Source organism: Schistocerca americana, chromosome X, assembly GCF_021461395.2.
Source record: "Schistocerca americana isolate TAMUIC-IGC-003095 chromosome X, iqSchAmer2.1, whole genome shotgun sequence".
Classification (NCBI taxonomy): domain Eukaryota; kingdom Metazoa; phylum Arthropoda; class Insecta; order Orthoptera; family Acrididae; genus Schistocerca; species Schistocerca americana.
Window position 1 is genome coordinate 169,681,948 of NC_060130.1, and position 18,596 is coordinate 169,700,543.

The 18,596-nt window shown below is 42.2% G+C and overlaps 1 protein-coding gene across 1 annotated transcript in view; it reads left to right on the forward strand.

Annotated features, from left to right (window-relative positions):
• LOC124555889 overlaps positions 1 to 17,372 on the forward strand; it is a 110,051-nt gene extending 92,679 nt beyond the window's left edge. The window contains exons 4-5 of the mRNA XM_047129949.1: positions 7,463 to 7,605; positions 15,448 to 17,372. Coding sequence (XP_046985905.1) covers positions 7,463 to 7,605; positions 15,448 to 15,559 — 255 coding nt within the window. The 3' untranslated portion in view covers positions 15,560 to 17,372. The remainder of the gene's footprint in view (positions 1 to 7,462; positions 7,606 to 15,447) is intronic.
• The last annotated feature ends 1,224 nt before the right edge of the window (positions 17,373 to 18,596 follow it).

Consider the following 18,596-nt stretch of genomic DNA (forward strand, 5'->3'; position numbering starts at 1 on the left):
TTTGAGATGGCTCCATAACCTGAAGTCGCACGGGTTGAGATCGATGAACGAGCAGGCCACGCAACTGGACCGCCTCGTCCGATCCATCGAGCAGGGAAGACACGATTGAGATGCGCTTGAGCACCATCATGCACATAGCCCTTCGAATCATCAGTGACACTCCTTCCAGCAGGGGAGGCAAAGTCACCGGCAAGAAATGCCGATAGTTCCGGCCTGTTAGTTGACGTGGAAGGAAGACAGGTCCCAAAAGACGGTCGCCAATTATCCCGGCCCACACATTCCTGCTGCACCGATGCTAGTGATTCGCTGTCACCATACCGTGGCGGTTCTGCATACCATACTGTCCCACAGATAAGTTATGAAAGTTGAAGATACCACTCCGTGTAAAAGTGGCCTCATCTGTGAATACGATGGATGACACAAATCTCGGAATCTTGGTTGCCTGGTGAATAATCCAGAGACAAAACTGCTCACGATGTTCAAAGTCCGTCACTAGTATGCCCTGCACACGCTGTAAGTGATGATGGTAGTAATAATTGTCATGGAGAATGTTCGACATGGTCGTCTGGCTTATGTTGTACTGGCATGCCAACTGCCCGGTACTGACACGGCGGTAGCCTTCCACACTGTTAATCACATGGTGTCCGAACATGTCGAGTACGTCCATCCTGATGTCTTGCTCCCTGACACGACCTTGTCGCAGGAAAACGGCGAAACACTCTTGCAAACATCGAATACTGTGGCTGATGTCGACGAGGATAGATCTCCTGATACAACCTAGCTGCACGCCGCCCGTCGCCATTTGCCTTTCCGTAAGCAAGCAACACGTGGGCAAGCTCTCGATTCGAATACGGAATCATTATGTAAAATACTGTATTACATCCACTACAAGGTGAGTCAGCAAGAGAAGTGAATCGGACAAAACACTACCAGTTACTATGGCAGGAGAGGGCGCTACAGCATAATGTATGAGGAACAGTTCCACTCTCTAGGAGATAACCATGCATACTGTAACTGTGGCTGCATGGTACAGGGCGTATTACACGACTGGCCATTAAAATTACTACACCAAGAAGAAATGCGGATAATAAACGGGTATTCATTGGACAAATATATTGTACTAGAACTGACATGTGATTACATTTTCACGCAATTTGGGTGCATAGATCCTAAGAAATCAGTACCCAGAACAACCACCTCTGGCCGTAATAACGGCCTTGATACGCCTGGGCATTGAGTTAAACAGAGCTCGGATGGCGTGTACAGGTACAGCTGCGCATGCAGCTTCAACACGAACCACAGTTCATCAAGAGTAGTGACTGGCGTATTGTGACGAGCCAGATGCTCGGCCACCATTGACCAGACGTTTTCAATTTGTGAGGGATCTGGAGAATGTGCTGGACAAGGCAGCAGTCGAACTTTTTCTGTACCCAGAAAGGCCCGTACAGGACGTGCAACATGCGGTCGTGCATTATCCTGCTGAAATGTAGGGTTTTGAAACAGACGTGTAACCAATGGCACCCCATACCATCACGCCGGGTGATAAGCCATTAGGGCGATGACGAATACACGCATCCAATGTGCATTTACCGCGATGTCGCCAAAGACGGAAGCAACCATTACGATGCTGTAAACAGAACCTGGATTCATCTGAAAAAATGACGTTTTGCCATTCGTGCACCTAGGTTCGTCGTTGAGCATATCATCGCAGGTGGTCCTGTCTGTGATGCAGCGTCAAGGGTAACCGCAGCCACGGTCTCCGAGCTGATAGTCCATGATGCTGCAAACGTCGAACTGTTCGTGCAGATGGTTGTCGTCTTGCAAACGTCCCCATCTGTTGACTCAGGGATCAAGACGTGACTCTACGATCCGTTACAGCCATGCGGATAAGATGCCTGTCATCTCGACTGCAAGTGATACGAGGCCGTTGGGATCCAGCACGGCGTTCGGTATTACCCTCCTGAACCCACCTATTCCATATTCTGCTAATAGTCATTGGATCTCGACCAACGCGAGCAGCAATGTCGCGATACGATAAACCGCTATCGCGACAGGCTACAATCCGACCTTTATCAAAGTCGGAAACGTGATGGTCCGCATTTCTCCTCCTTACTCGAGGCATCACAACAACGTTTCACCAGGCAACGCCGGTCAACTGCTGTTTGTGTATGAGAAATAGGTTGGAAACTTTCCTCATGTCAGCACATTGTAGGTGTCGCCACCGGTGCCAACCTTGTGTGAACGCTTGGAAAAGCTTATCATTTGCATATCACAGCATCTTCTTCCTGTCGGTTAAATTTCGCCTCTGTATCACGTCATGTTTGTGGTGTAACAATTTTAATGGCCAGTAATGTAGCCGCAGTCTCTGTAACAAAGTATGATCGAATAAATGGCGGGGACTAATGACCTCAGCAGTTGAGTCCCATAGTGCTCAGAGCCATTTGAACCATTTTGAATAAATGGTCTCTAGCATGGAGACCATGCATTTCCGGACACAAGTTCAGTACACCTTTTATGTTCTGAGTCCTCTCGTCGATCAGTCCCTAGAGTTTTTACATGGAGGAAAAAATCATCCTGTATAGTGCCGTCGAGAATGCGTACGAGGCAAAAACACGGTCATGTGCGTTTGTACATAACTTAAGCCGCGGGGAATAGGCACAGCTGGAGTGTGGGGGTTGGGCAGCTGCAGGTTGCGTCATCATTCAGCCGAGGAACCAGTCTGGGGCGCGTACGGCACGGCAGGGTCGGGTCCGGTGGCGGCGGCCTTTCACCGCGCACGAGGCGAGCCGTAAGCTGTGGGACAGGGCGTGCCGGCTGCCCTAACTGTGCCAGCGGTCGCCGTCCGCACCACAATCATATGCAGCGCCACTGTAGGTCACTCGAGAGCGCTGTGGTTTCCGACAAATTACATCACTGTCTTTGCACATTGTCCTTAATCGGTTTCACGTGATTAAGGAATAGTCCTTCTTCTTCTAGTTCACAATCCCAAGAAAGATACACTACTGGCCATTAAAATTACTACGCCTCGAAGACGACGTGCTACAGACGCGAAATTTAACCGACATGAAGAAGATGCTCTGATATGCAAACGATTAGCTTTTCCGAGCATTCACACAAATTTTGCGCCGGTGGCGACACCTACAATGTGCTGACATGAGCAAAGTTTCCGACCCATTTCTCATACACAAACGGCAGTTGACCGGCGTTGCCTGGTGAAACGTTGTTGTGATGCCTCGTGTAAGGACGAGAAATGCGTATCATCACGTTCCCGACTTTGATAAAGGTCGGATTGTAGTCTATCGCGATTGCGGTTTATAGTATCGCGATATTGGTGCTCGCCTTGGTTGAGATCCAAAGACTGTTAGCAGAATATGGAATCGCTCGGTTCAGGAGGGTAATACGGAACGCCGTGCTGGATCCCAACGGCCTCGTAATCACTAGCAGTCGACATGACAGACATTTTATCCGCATGGCTGTAACGGATCATGCAGCCACGCCTCGACCCCTGAGGCAACAGATGGGGACGTTTGCAAGACAACAACCATTTGCGCGAACAGTTCGACGACGTTTGTAGCATAATGGACTATCATCTCGGAGATCATGGCTGCGGTTACCCTTGACGCTGCATCACAGAAAGGAGCGCCTGCGATGGTGTACTCAACGACGAACCTGGGTGCACGAATGGCAATACCCCATTTTTTCGGATGAATCCAGGTTCTGTTTACAGCATCATGATGATCGCGTCCGTGTTTTGCGACATCGCGGAGAACGCTCATTGGAAGCGTGTATTCGTCATCGCCATACTGGCGTATCGCCCGACGTGATTGTATGGGGTACCATTGGTTACTCGTGTCGGTCACCCCTTGTTCGCATTGACGACACTTTGAACAGTGGGCGTTACATTTCAGATGTGTTATGACCCGTGGCTCTACCCTTCATTCGATCCCTGCGAAACTCTACATTTCAGCAGGATAATGCACGACCGCATGTTGCAGGTCCTGTACGGGCCTTTTTGGATACAGAAAATGTTCGACTGATGCTCCGCCCAGCACATTCTCCAGATCTCTCACCCACTGAAAACGTCAGGTCAATGGTGGCCAAGCAACTGGCTCGTCACAATACGCCAGTCACTACTCGTGATGAACTGTGGTATCGTGTTGAAGCTGCATGGACAGCTGTACCTGTACACGCCATCCAAGCTCTGTTTGACTCAATGCCCAGGCGTATCAAGGCCGTTATTACGGCCAGAGGTGGTTGTTCTGGGTACTGATTTCTCAGGATCTATTCACCCAAATTGCGTGAAAATGTAATCACATGCCAGTTCTAGTATAATATATTTTTCCAATGAATACCCATTTATCATCTGCATTTCTTCTTGGTGTAGCAATTTTAATGGCCAGTAGTGTATGTTGTCATCGACGGCGGGTGTTCATCATAGACAAGGGTATCATCGGCATTGCCCCAGGGAAGTGTTTCAGAACCACTACTGTTCTCTGTATACTTAAATGATTTTGCGGACAGGGTGGGCAGCAATCTGCGGTTGTTTGCTGATGATACCGTGATGTACGGTATGGTGTCGAAGTTGATTGACTTAGACAAAATTTCCAGTTGGTGTGATGAATGGCAGCTAGCCCTAAATGTGGAAAAATGTAAGTCAATGTGGATGTGTAGGAAGATCAAACCTGTAATGTTCGGATACAACATTACGTGTGTCCTGCTTGACACAGTGAAGTCGTTTAAATATCTGGACGTAACATTGCAAAGCGATATGAGATGGAACGAGCGTGTGTGAACTGTGGTAGGGAGGCGAATAGTTGACTTCGGTTTATTGGAGCACGAAGATAAGATGCGAGAAATTAGGGCTCATACGGAGGCATACAGATAATCTTTTTCCCCTCGCTCTGTTTGCGAGTGGAACAGGAATGGAAATGACAAGTAGTGGTACAGAGTACCCTCAGCCACGCACCGTACGGTGGCTTGCGGAGTATCGATGTAGATGCAGATGTCGAAAGAAGATCTTCACGAAGTGTCGTCTTCAGCTGGCATACGTTGATGAGTACCTATCCGCAACTCCAAGTCTCTAACATCTACGAGCATCTGATCCTATTAGACAGTCACAAGTACATTAACATTTACAAACCAAATAGTTATTACAGAGATCCAGTGAAAGAAAGTAAGGAGCAGTATTGAACGATACATGGCACCGTCTGCGAAGCAGCCACAGCTTCGATGGTCTCATCCATCTCCAACTGTAGAGAGCAGCAGTTTTCCCTATCGCGCAAATTATAATCATTTTATGCCAGGTGCCACGAAGAAGACGATTCAAGCACATTTCTATAGCCGACTTTCCGACTATCAAGAAACCTTACTGGGGTGAAAAATGCCACTCCGATCTCCAGAGAGTCACATGACTGAAAGCGCCGACTAAAGGCTTATGCAGGCTCTCTGCGTCTACATCTACATCTACATCTAATAATCTGAAAGCCACCTTACGGTGTGTGGCGAAGGGTATTTGGTGTACTACTATCAGTTCCCCGTTTTTCTGTTCCAGAATCACACTTGGCCACAATATCGTAAACAGTTGATCTCGGATACCCGAAGAATCGAACTATTTCAGTGGGCGAACGTCCAGCGCGAAGACTTTCGGTAATCGCTGCTCTTCGGTTCTACTCCGCACTTGTCCGTAACATCTCGCCCATTTTGAGGTTCTGACTGTTTACTAGATGCATATGGCTTTCAAGAACGCCTATCACGACCTCCGGCGGAACTACGATATGGCGGGAAATTCAGATTGAAATTTGTCCGGATTTGGGAGCCGCACCCTGTATACAGCTGATGGTAGTCCACATTCGCAATTGCGAATACATTTCACGTATTTCGTAACAGTTGTAGTCGCCGCAGCACCTGTTCCTTCGGACATTCGTGCATGTCCGAAGTAGCTTTCATCGTAGTTCGGTACAACACAGGCACTGCAGTATCGTAAAAAGTTATCTTTTCTCTTCTTACGTACCGTGACTTATCCTTAGTTATCCTTAGTTATCCTTAGTATCCTTAGTTAAGTAGCTTTCATCGTAGTTCGGTACAACACAGGCACTGCAGTATCGTAAAAAGTTATCTTTTCTCTTCTTACGTACCGTGACTTATCCTTAGTTATCCTGCCTTATAAATTATTTCTACGTCTTCATCTACATCCATACTCCGCAAGAAACCTGACGGTGTGTGGCGGAGGGTACCTTGAGTACCTCTATCGGTTCTCCCTTCTATTCCAGTCTCGTATTGTTCGTGGAAAGAAAGATTGTCGGTATGCCTCTGTGTGGGCTCTAGTCTCTCTGATTTTATCCTCATGATCTCTTCGCAAGATATACGTAGGAGGGAGCAAAATACTGCTTGACTCCTCGGTGAAGGTATGTTCTCGAAACTTCAACAAAAGCCCGAACCGAGCTACTGAGCGTCTCTCCTGCAGAGTCTTCCACTGGAGTTTATCTATCATGTCCGTAACGCTTTCGCGATTACTAAATGATCCTGTAACGAAGCGCGCTGCTCTCCGTTGGATCTTCTCTATCTCTTCTATCAACCCTATCTGGTACGGATCCCACACTGCTGAGCAGTATTCATGCAGTGGGCGAACAAGCGTACTGTAACCTACTTCCTTTGTTTTCGGATTGCATTTCCTTAGGATCCTTCCAATGAATCTCATTCTGGCATCTGCTTTACCGACGATCAACTTTATATGATCATTCCATTTTAAATCGCTCCTAATGCGTACTCCCAGATAATTTATGGAATTAACTGCTTCCAGTTGCTGACCTGCTATATTGTAGCTAAATGATAAGGGATCTTTCTTTCTGTATATTCGCAGCACATTACACTTGTCTACATTGAGATTCAATTGCCATTCCCTGCACCATGCGTCAATTCGCTGCAGATCCTCCTGCATTTCAGTACAATGTTCCATTGTTACAATCTCTCGATATACCACAGCATCATCCGCAACAAGCCTCAGTGAACTTCCGATGTCATCCGCAAGGTCATTTATGTATATTGTGAATAGCAACGGTCCTACGACACTCCCCTGCGGCACACCTGAAATCACTCTTACTTCGGAAGACTTCTCTCCATTGAGAATGACATGCTGCGTTCTGTTTTCTAGGAACTCTTCAATGCAATCACACAATTGGTCTGATAGTCCATATGCTCTTACTTTGTTCATTAAACGACTGTGGGGAACGGTATCGAACGCCTTGCGAAAGTCAAGAAACACGGCATCTACCTGGGAACCCGTGTCTATGGCCCTCTGAGTCTCGTGGTAATTACTTTAACATACTCATTTCCGCAGTAAGTTTCCAGTGTATCAGTGCGCAAACCCTGACGGCCAAGCTGCTTTGCCGGCAAGGTATCGGTGTCCGGAAAGAACCGTGATAGCGTACGATAAGTTGTATGGACGTTTGTCTTCTGTCGACAGGCGTACCACGTGTGCCACGACGGACGTGAAGGGGAGCAGGGGGCGGCGTTCCTCTGCACCAACGGCACGCTCTTCAACCAGAAGGAGTTCGCCTGTGACTGGTGGTACAACGTCGACTGCGCCTCCGCTCCTTCCTTCTACAGGTAACTTCTACCTCTGACTAAGGCATGCAGCAAGTAGCAACACAGCTCAGTCTACATAAACACATATTTATTGATTGTGCAGAACAAGAAAGCAGCTGGTCTGTCCCTTGCAAGCCTCTTCGCCTCCGCATGACTACTGCAACTTACATCTATTTGAAACTGCCGACTGCAGTCGAGCCTCGATCTCCCTCTACAATTTTTACCCCCAGCAGTTCCCTCCACTACCAAATTGACGGTTTCTTGTTGCCTCACAGACTCACTACCCCTTCTTTGTTTATTCCATCTAGCCATCTGATCTTCAGCATTCTCCTGTAGCACCGAGTTCTTGTCTCAACTGCATATTGGTCACCTTTCCGTTTCTTACAAGACAAAATTACAGACAAATGACAAATACACTGACAAGGGAAGCCACGGGGTTGGGATCACGGACTTACTTCAGACTTTGTACACCTTTAGTAGACCATTAAAACAACATAATATGTAAGTAGTAATGTGCACTCAAATGGTTCAAATGGCTCTGAGCACTATGAGACTTAACATCTGAGGTCATCATTCCCCTATAACTTAGAACTACTTAAACCTAACTAACCTAAGGACATCACACACATACATGTCCGAGGCAGGATTCGAACCTGCGACCGTAGCAGTCGCGTGGTTCCGGACTGAAGCTCCTAGAACCACTCAGCCACCGCGGCCGGCTTAAGGTGCACTACTTTGGCAATTCCGAGGAAGTCGCAAGAGAAAATTATGTAACTGATATATCCTTGCAAAGTAATTAGTAATGAAAGCTATAGAGGTCAAATGGTAAGCGTTAAGCGTTCGCGCATCGCGAATGGGTCGTGGAGGAGGCGACCGATCGAATCTGTCAAACACTTACTTTTTAATCTATGTTTTTTTCGTCACTGCTCACGTTATTTAATTTATATATCATTTGAGAGGTAATACAGCGAAGAAAAAATGCCCCACGTGCATTTCCGTGAATTTGCAGTGAATTTCGTATGTTGCGGTATTTCACTATTTACTATTCGTAATTAAATTTTCAAGGACGAGGGACAGGCTTAGAAAGTTCAAGTCAAACATTGATAAATAATGATGCGAATGACGTCATTGACAGGTGGTAATATAGTAAGTGACAATGTGCCAGATCGCAAGAGGATGTGCTCTCGTCATCACACGTTGCAGATGGTATTTTGTCATACAGACAATGAAAATCTAAATTGAAACTTCGTACAAATACAAGTGTTTTTTTTTCATTATATTACCTCTCAAATGTCATATAAATAAAATAATATGACCAGACATGAAAAAATAGATTAAAAACTAAGTTTAAATGGTGGTCGAACCATAGCCACATACACATTCGCCTTACAGGTTTCGAACGCCAATAACTTTTTTTTATTTAAGTGTGGGGAAGTGTTTGGTGTATAGGTTGAATAGTGATAACAACAAGGGAGGGGCGAGGATGAATGGAGAGGGATAGGGAGAGAGGAGCCCTGATGTGGATGCAATAGGTGAGGAAAAGTTAAAGTTCGTAGCGGACCACTTGACCACAATGAAGTCGAATGTCCAGCATCTAGGCACAGACACATACACCACGTAACAGACTCGTAGAACTTCTTTTACGATTTTCTCGAAAAATGTCTGCTAAAGCTGTGCAAAGTGTTAAGTAATTCTGTGATCATAAGGTTGTGGCCTCCCCTTGCGAGGAAAGACATCCTATCATTTCAATTTATTTCACATATTAGCAAATTTCTCTTTTTTAGAAAAGTTTTTCTTGCAATTGGCAGTCTGCTACTTGGCAGTCTCACTACTTCGGTCATCGTTCGTTATTTTGCTGCTCAAGTAATAAACGTCACCTACAATTACCGTCTCATTTCCTGTTCTAGGTTCCCCAACATCGCCTAATTTAATTAGACTGCATTCCGTTGCCCTTGTTTTATTTTTTATGCTCATCTTACAAACTCTTGTACGATACTATCGCAATATAATATTATGTGTTATATGCAGGGTGTCCCAAGAGGAATAGTCAGTATTCAGGGATAAGACATGAACGATTATTCGGAGCAAAAATGTATAGTAAGCCTGAGCTCTAAAACGCATACCTTAAGAACTACTCAGTGGAACAGACGGAGCGAGGATGAACAAGTGTTCATAGCTCTTAAGGTATGCACTTTACAGAGACTATGATAACTGAAACGTTTCTGATCCATGCTACCACGCTCAGAATAAGGAAAACAAGAGACTGCAATACCGAACATAAATGAGTGCTCATACCTCTTGAAATATTCATTTTAAAGCTCCGTTCAGTAAACTTTTTTGCTTCAAATGATCGTGACATATGTCTGAATATTCGCCATTCTTACTGGGGCACCTTGTATATACAGGGATATGTATTATCGCTAATACGTAATGGGTATTTCGTGAAGCTTGAATGGGTTGAAAGAAGAGCTTCCATACATGACGAAATAGAATAAAAGAGGCGTTTGGTATGGTCCTGAGACATTGTCTATAGTGTTGCTTCTGTTAAGGGATTAGTTTATGGTACTCATGGCCGAGAAAGATTGAACTAACAGTTCTTGTATTTCTTTTCTGGTATTTCTTATTTAGATTTTCTTAGCTTGGGTAGGTATGGTAGACTAGCTGTTACCAATTTCCTGCCTTCGATTTAAAGAATAATGAAAACACATAAAAATATAATTCATCGACACAAAACGATGTTTTAACATGTGATGAGAAGTTGGTGACGCGTACATTTCGGTGTCCAGTTGGGTAGTGGGGGCTCTTTTAAAAATTAATAAGTAACAGTTGGATCGTTTCTTGAATTGGAGAGGATATTGCTTTATAAATTGACACTGTTTATGTGACTGAGTAAATAATGATGGGAAGTTCGTGTGCATTAAGAAGTGGAGAGAACTTTCAACTGGGCAGGAAAGAGAGGAACATAGTATTTCCTTGGGGTGGGAAGGGTACGATAGACTATAGTGGTAAGGCTAGGTACATCTCAAGGAGGATGTTATAGCGCAGGAGAGGAAAGCCATTAAAAGTGTCGTGGGAAAGATTCTGAGGTATTGGGACATGGAAGATGGGATAGTCTGGTATAGCTCGCCACAAGGCAGGGTCATCAAGGAAGTAAGATGCAGTGGGGTGCTAAGGTTTGAAAAAAGTGAAGATGAACGTTTCACGTCACGGCGACGATGAGGTCATAAGCGAGAGAGCATAAACTCGGACCGGCGAAGGATAAGGAAGGAAATCGACCATGTGCTTTTCAAAGGATCTGGTATTTGCCTTAATCATTTTTGGGACACTTCAAAAACACCAAAATCTGGATCGCCGGATGAGGACTCGAATCACCATTCTCCCAAATGGATGTTCACTGTCTTATTATTGCGCCAACTTGCTCGGTTGTTGGGATTAAAATATGCGGAAGATGTAAGACAGGCAAACGTGATCTATGTGCTGAGCATGTGTGGAACATTATGAGCTGATGCAGAGTATTAATGGAACAGTTATACGACACGGAAAGGAAGATCTTCAACGATTTCGAGGGAGCGACAAAATGCTGGAATGGTGGAGCTGCATGAAACGTTTATACAGGCAAGATGGGATCGATGAGGGTCTCCCACGTGTGAATGATTGTCGTTGGATGTAGTAACCATGTTCGACTGGATAATAAGCTAGTTTTAATAGTTTTAGTAAACTGTGTGGTTTGAGTTGGATTTTTTAGTAGAAAGGAGTCCAAAGCTAGTTGTTAATCGATTGTTAGTCATAGGTAGTTTAATGTTTTAGTTCGGATTATTTTTTCCTGTAATCATTGTCTTGGTTTTTACTACGAACAGACGTTTTAAGCATCATGTGGCTGAAAATTGTAGTGATAGCTAATAAGGAACTGAGTGCGGCGATTGAGGCGTATTACTTTGGGTGTCATATCTTCCATGAGAAATATATTGCAGTCAACATGATCGGTGTTAAGCCATAGCGCTCCTTACCATAAAACGCGTTTCTCCTACAGTACAATATTTCAAAATTACACTCGAACAGTCCGCAGCTCGTGGTCGTGCGGTAGCGTTCTCGCTTCCCACGCCCGGGTTCCCGGGTTCGATTCCCGGTGGGGTCAGGGATTTTCTCTGCCTCGTAATGACTGGATGTTGTGTGATGTCCTTAGGTTAGATAGGTTTAAGTAGTTCTAAGTTCTAGGGAACTGATGACCATAGATGTTAAGGCCCATAGTGCTCAGAGCCATTTGAACCCATTTTTACGCTCGAACGTGCTCTTGAACTATCAATGACATTTGTAACAACGCATCCTGAGACTCTCATAAATGGACTGGTCGACAGTAGGTTGCGTCGTTCTACAAGTAGCGTCGTTCTACAAGTATTGTTTATCTTTGGTTACAAAGGTGGTCACATATGTCATTTGTGATTGCTGCTTGTGCTTATAGATTTTATACTGTCATCTCAATCCGCCTCCTTAGCCGAGGTCGCTGACGCACACATATGTGGTGGCACTCTACCTGGAGGTAAGCTGGTTCGAATTCTGGTGGTGGATGAAATTTTCGCTACTAGTATTTGGCCAGAGAGGGTAGGAGGGGTGCTGGCATAAAGTTCCTAATCACCAGACTTTGCCCAAGTGTCCTGGATCAAATTCCAAACTTCTTCGCAGTGTCTCCTGAAATGAGGACATGTGATGTTGGTGATGGTGATACTTTCGTCGGATGGAGACGTAAAACTCGGCACTATTCGAGAGGAGTAGACTATGTGCAAGCACTGCTTTTCACTCTTTCTCGTCTCTCATCATCATCATCATAAAACACAAACATAACATTACTCTGTACATGCAGCCATTACACTCACCCACACTCTGCAAATACACATACGACACAACTCACATATCTCAAGTGCAGGAGCCATTGTGCTCTGTCTATACGGCAAGAAAGGAAGAATGAATTGATTGTTGGTGTTAGTAACGATCATCCTCCTTTACCTCCTCTGCATTACTGTAGATGACGTGTCACTGAGCACACTTGTTACGTGCATGCAGTACACGTGAGGCACCTAGTTGTTTCCACTGCACTGTGTGGAATACGAAGGTTCTGTTATAGTTCACTAGCCTGCTGTCTTCAAGTTGATGCCCCCAGCGCAGAAAACAGCACGCAGGTCGTAGGTTCTGTATCTTGAGGCTGAAACTGACTTTTAGCGAGGTTCTGTTCTGAAATAATATATCACCTCTTTGGGATGCCACTCGCGTATTTTAATATAGCCACACGAGAAGACTACATGATCTTAATGCAACACCTTCTGATACAGCAAAGTACATGATCAAACATAACGTTTACGAAAATGTATCTTTACACGTTTTGTGGCACGTGTCTGTGCCTCATAACTACCGGAATGAATCTTTTAATACTGAATACTGGGAAACACATCCTGCGACAGACAACATGACTGTGCATCTCGACTGCCTAATCCAGAGTGACGAACAGGAACTTAAATAAAAACTGGAAAAACATCCTACGACAGACAACATGTCTATTCTTCTCGACTGCCTAATCCAAAGTGACGAACAGCCCGACACACATCGCGCGCCATACCCGAAAAGGCGTGACCCGAACGCTTCCGAAGCGCTTCGTCTGAAATGTCGTCAGTCTTTTTTTTATTTAAATTGTTTTTAATAATCCTAAAATGACTGACTGATAGTCAGCTGTTGAGAGATATTTGTATTAAAAAGTGAAGTCATTCCAATGAGTAGTTTAATTAATAGTAATAACTATACTTTAACGTTTTGGCGCCCATGCTCCGAACACAGCAGCCAATCACAGAGCAGTAGCATTATGCAGGCGGTCTTTCTCACGGGAATGGTACCGAATCTAACATCTGTCTCAGGTACCTCACACCACACTTCGTCATCTATATACTTCTTGCATCTCCACTGCTGTGGGAACAGCTTCTTGGAACCTAATATGATGGCTGACTAAGCTAGAAATATTACAACTAGACATACCCATTTCGACTAGGCGGACGACCCAACCCCGTGGGATATCCCAAGTAACAATGCCATATGGTATTTAACTTAGTTTTTATTGTCATCCCAGAAAAACGGTAAATTTTATAGTGCGTTGTGTGTAAATACCGTCACCAAATTTTGCTCTGCGATCTCCTAAAGTTTCGAGAACTGAATGCTACGTACAGGAAATTGTGTCTTTGCTCCAGTACATTCCTGGGCGCTTATTTCACCACGACAGTGAGCACTCTCTTCTTCCACAAATTGTCGAGCTTTCTTCGTTATAAATCGGATACCAATTCCACCAGGGTTTTTTCACTGCACAGTCGAATGTGCACTGTTTTGGAAGTCCCAGCATTTTAAAACAATGTGGCGGATAAGGCCTTGAACTCACAACCACGTGCTCTTAGCAACTGAGTTACCAAAAGATAATGTCATTTGGATACAGCCCTTAAAATGACCTATATAGGTCAGCGTCAGAAAACAGCATCAACTCTGCCAGTACCTCTCTCCTACTTTTCAAATTTCACATAAACTTTTCTCTCCTGCGTTCCTTTGCAGTACCGGCACTCCTGGAAGTACAGATATCGCAGCGAAATGGTTTAGCCGTAGTCCACTTTGCCTGTGAAAATCAACGTTCCAGGTTCGAATCCCAGTTTCACTCAATCTTAATCTGCCAGGAAGTTTCAAAATAGCGAACGCTCCACTGCAGAGTGAACTATTCTTTCAAGAAACTTTTCCGTTCCTAAAGTTTCGTCCTGAGTTGCGCTGGACACTTTCAGAGGCTTGTTCCATTGAGTCTTGTGGGCTGATGTATCAGACATTTGGAGACTGACATAAATACTACGGAAAGGAGAGAGTGGTCGAACTTTACATGTGTGGGCAGCGAGAATCCTTGTCAGAGATAAAAATTAATTATTGATCGTCGTCTATAGTCGTTTATCTCTGACCAGGATTATCTTTGCTGATCACGTGTAAACTTTGTCTCACTCCTGTTTTCCCCACCATTTATGTGGCTCTCTGACGGTCCGACACAGTAATCATCAAAACTCAGTGCAGCACTGGTCTGGACAAAACGTTAGAAACGGAAAATTTTTATGAAGCATTACGGTACGATACAACCAAGAATATTCATCAGCAAACGACAATACAACCCAGAAGATTCACCAGCAGCTAAGATATCCACCCATGAAAGCCTTCACCATATGATTATTTCAAGCAACTTTCTGGAGGTTGTAGCTAAGCCCCTCGTGCAGAACACAGCTTTAAAATGTCAGGATATTTCAGGTATGCTTTCTTTCATGGCTTGATTGTTGGACTCAGTTGCCATTCATTAAAAATGAAAGGTATGATATCATGTGGATACTACCCTTAAAATGCCCAACAGAGGTCAGTGTCAGATGACAGAGCACTCGGATCGAAACGTTAAAAGCCAAGAAATACACCAAATCACCGCAATATTTGATTATTTTACATCACTTTCATCTTCCTGTAGCTCATTTGAGCATTTCCAGAGTCATAGGTATGGGCTGAATAAACATACATTATAAAAGCTGAGCCTCTTATGAGAAAACTATTGATGCTGGCGTGCTGTATGTCCTAGTTACCGTCATCAGTATGAAAAAAAATTGTAGTCCTTCCTTAAGGGACTTTAGCTAGAGACTTGGTGGTTTATTCTTGTGGCCCATCACCTCCATCCTTCCTGTATCAAGAAATACTCACATTCCTTTCTCCCTCTGTCAAATATGTCAGTGATTCAAATTATTCTTCCTGTTGTAATGCTGATAAGCCTGTTTTCTTATTTTGATATATTGTTAATTCATCCACTTGTACTCTCCTGCATAGCCTGAACCTGGATCCGCTGAAGAACCCATACGTTCCAAAGCCTAAGGTGGAAGAAGTTCCAATTGTTGCAGCCGCACCAGCACCACATTTCAAGATAGTGGTGCGCAAGTAGAAGAGTCACCATGGACATCATACTTCTCTCACAGCCATTTCATTATTAGTTTCACATACATATTTCATTCAGTATTACTTTGATAAATGTACACTGCAAATGGATGAAAGTTTGACCAAATGTAATTAAAATGGAACTAGCAGTCTACAGAACTTCATCTGAATCCTTTCCATAATTTGAGCAGTGTCATCCATGAGAAACTTAATTTATGAAGAATACTGTTAAACACATGTAGCTGTATTAGTATTAATAGGACAATACATCCACTTTTTAACACCAAAATATGGAAACATTTCCTAGCTAGCATTTAGTGCTGACAATAATAACTGTTAAAACTGTTATACACTTCATGTAAAAAGCTAATTTGATGTAGCTTGTAAAGTGTGCAAGAGTTTCCATAATATTATGATATATGAAGAAAGTTATTGAAATAACTTAAACAGCAGAGCATATTCAGATACTTACACATTAATGTCTCCTGCAAAGCATCATGCAATTTTTCCAAATTCTGTTCTTCTAAAGTGTCTACAAATTCTTTCGTTTCAGTGCTTGTTGTACATGCAGCTGTCGGGTTGTGCAATATTAGGTTATAGGAAAAAAATCTGAAAATAGGATAAATGACATTAAGCACTTAGTCAATGTAAAACAGCCTCGAAGAATTATTACATACTTGTACATATATCTTCTTTCAAGTATATATACCATTTTTGTAATTTATTAACTAGTTTGAGGAGAAACTGAAACATTTAATTATATTATCCGTTGTCCAGTAGCTGTCTCATGAAAGTAGGGATATTGAATGAGAATAATTACTGATTTGAAGAACTAACAATCATACTAATGCAAGTACTTCCTTGCTCAGAAGTCATCATCTTGTAATTTTAGATGTATTACTTGCAGTTTAGTAAACATGTATGCTTATAATATGTACTTAAAGCTACTATAATGTGTGCTTTCTCCTCCTCAGATTAGCTTCACTCTGTAAATAACATTCATTTCATTTAATAACTATCAAATACACAAGAACAGAAGTTCATGTGATACAAGGAGTATAAGAGTTACTGGATGACATATTGGATTTTCTGCAAACTACAGATTTTAATTTGTGCTCACATACAATTATTAACTAATTGATGTCTATTTTGAAAATATTTCTGTCTTTGTTATTTAGTTACTAAAAGTACTAACAATCCCATAGAGTCAGGATTTATATGAATGTTACACTATTTCACTTTACTTTACAGGTAAATATATCTCCATGTCTACATACCCACAAAAACAATAGTTGTTATTTATTGATTTGTACTAGAGACAAGAGTAAAGCTCAGTAGCTAATCCACGAGTGTCAAAGAATAGTAATATCAGTTCCATTGTTTCCTTTCTGTAATTATACAGAGTAATGATGTACCATAATGAATTTGTATATATACCATTTTTATCCTATGAAATAACAATAATTGAATACTAAGTACCTAGTGCTATTAATTGCATATAATCCTCTACATTAACATGAGTGCTTTTTGCTTCAGTCACATTGCTGCAACTGATACTAAATCATTTTGCCTGCATTATGAAAGTATGAACAACATGCACAAATACTGTTAAAACAATGGACTCATTTGTTTTGGGTGTAAATTTTTTGTACTGCATGCTCTAACATTTAATTTTCTAATTTGATACAACATAGAAATATTTTTTCATGATTGTATAACTATTTAGATTGTGATTTCTACTTACACTTATAAACTACAATGATGTCATTCAAACAGTGGCACACATAAGGCAAACTAGTGGTGAAACTGTGACTACTTGAGCAGTTTTCAGTATTAATATATATATATATATATATATATATATATATATATATATATATATATATATATATATATATTTCTTCATTTTGAAATTGAATAGCTATAATTACTGACAACTGATATGACTTTAATGGAAAATTTTAACAAACATTTTATATGAATGAAACGAATTTACATGTATTGTACAAAAACTTAATAATTTGTTTTTAGTGATATTTTCTCTGCTGACTTATGTCTCAAATAAGCATCATTACAGTAACAAACAGATTTAGTTCATGTTTTTTTTTAATATTAAAACTGTGACTTCATTGTTATAATATACTAATGCATATAAAATTTAGTTTTTATATGGTTTCTAGTGAATGCATTGCACTTTAGTTTGTAACCGAATTTTAATGATTTTTTTGAATTATTTCTGCTCATTGCTGCATCACTACACACATCATTTTGGATAAATCTCATCTATTTCTTACACAATATTCTTTATCTACTTTTTAAATTCTTATTATAAACACTCTACTTCTGAATCTGTATAGCTGCTGCTTTTTGTTTCCGAAGTGTTCTCTTTAAATATAAGGCATTCTAGATTAGAGCATGTGTTGAACAGTATTCTGTCTCAGAAACACTTCACAGTGTAGAAGCTGTATGTCACCTACAAAAGTAATGTACAGAATTGTTGTATGTGAATAAATCATTCGTCATGGAACCCTATATTGTTGTTTTGGTAATAACCATTGTCATTTATATAGGAAATAATGGCCAGAGAGTTCACTGTCTTTATCCGTGACCCATTGTTTCATGTTAGTTAATACTATTAAAACTAGATAGCCTCCATGCACAGCAGCAATTAGGTACATTATGTGGCATCACCTGAGATATGCATGTGCATCTCGGTATGAGTGATGCAAAAGATCTAAGAGCGTACTTATGACCACCCTGCATTGCCCTTTATTGTATAGAACTGTAATGTCTGTCTGTGTTCACATACATACTTTTGGTGAATTTCATACAGGGTTCAGATGGAAAAAAAGCCTTGATATTTAGGTCACTGAAGTCAAACAACTAAAATTTGCGGCTAAACATAGGTTGCAAATGCACCATTGTGTAGCAATGGGCATGAAATGGCAGGTAATAAACAAGTGAGTAGAAGTCTGTATATTTAACCTAACTTGCCCAGATGATTGATACATTTTACACTGAAAGTGGCAGGTGCTGGATAAGTG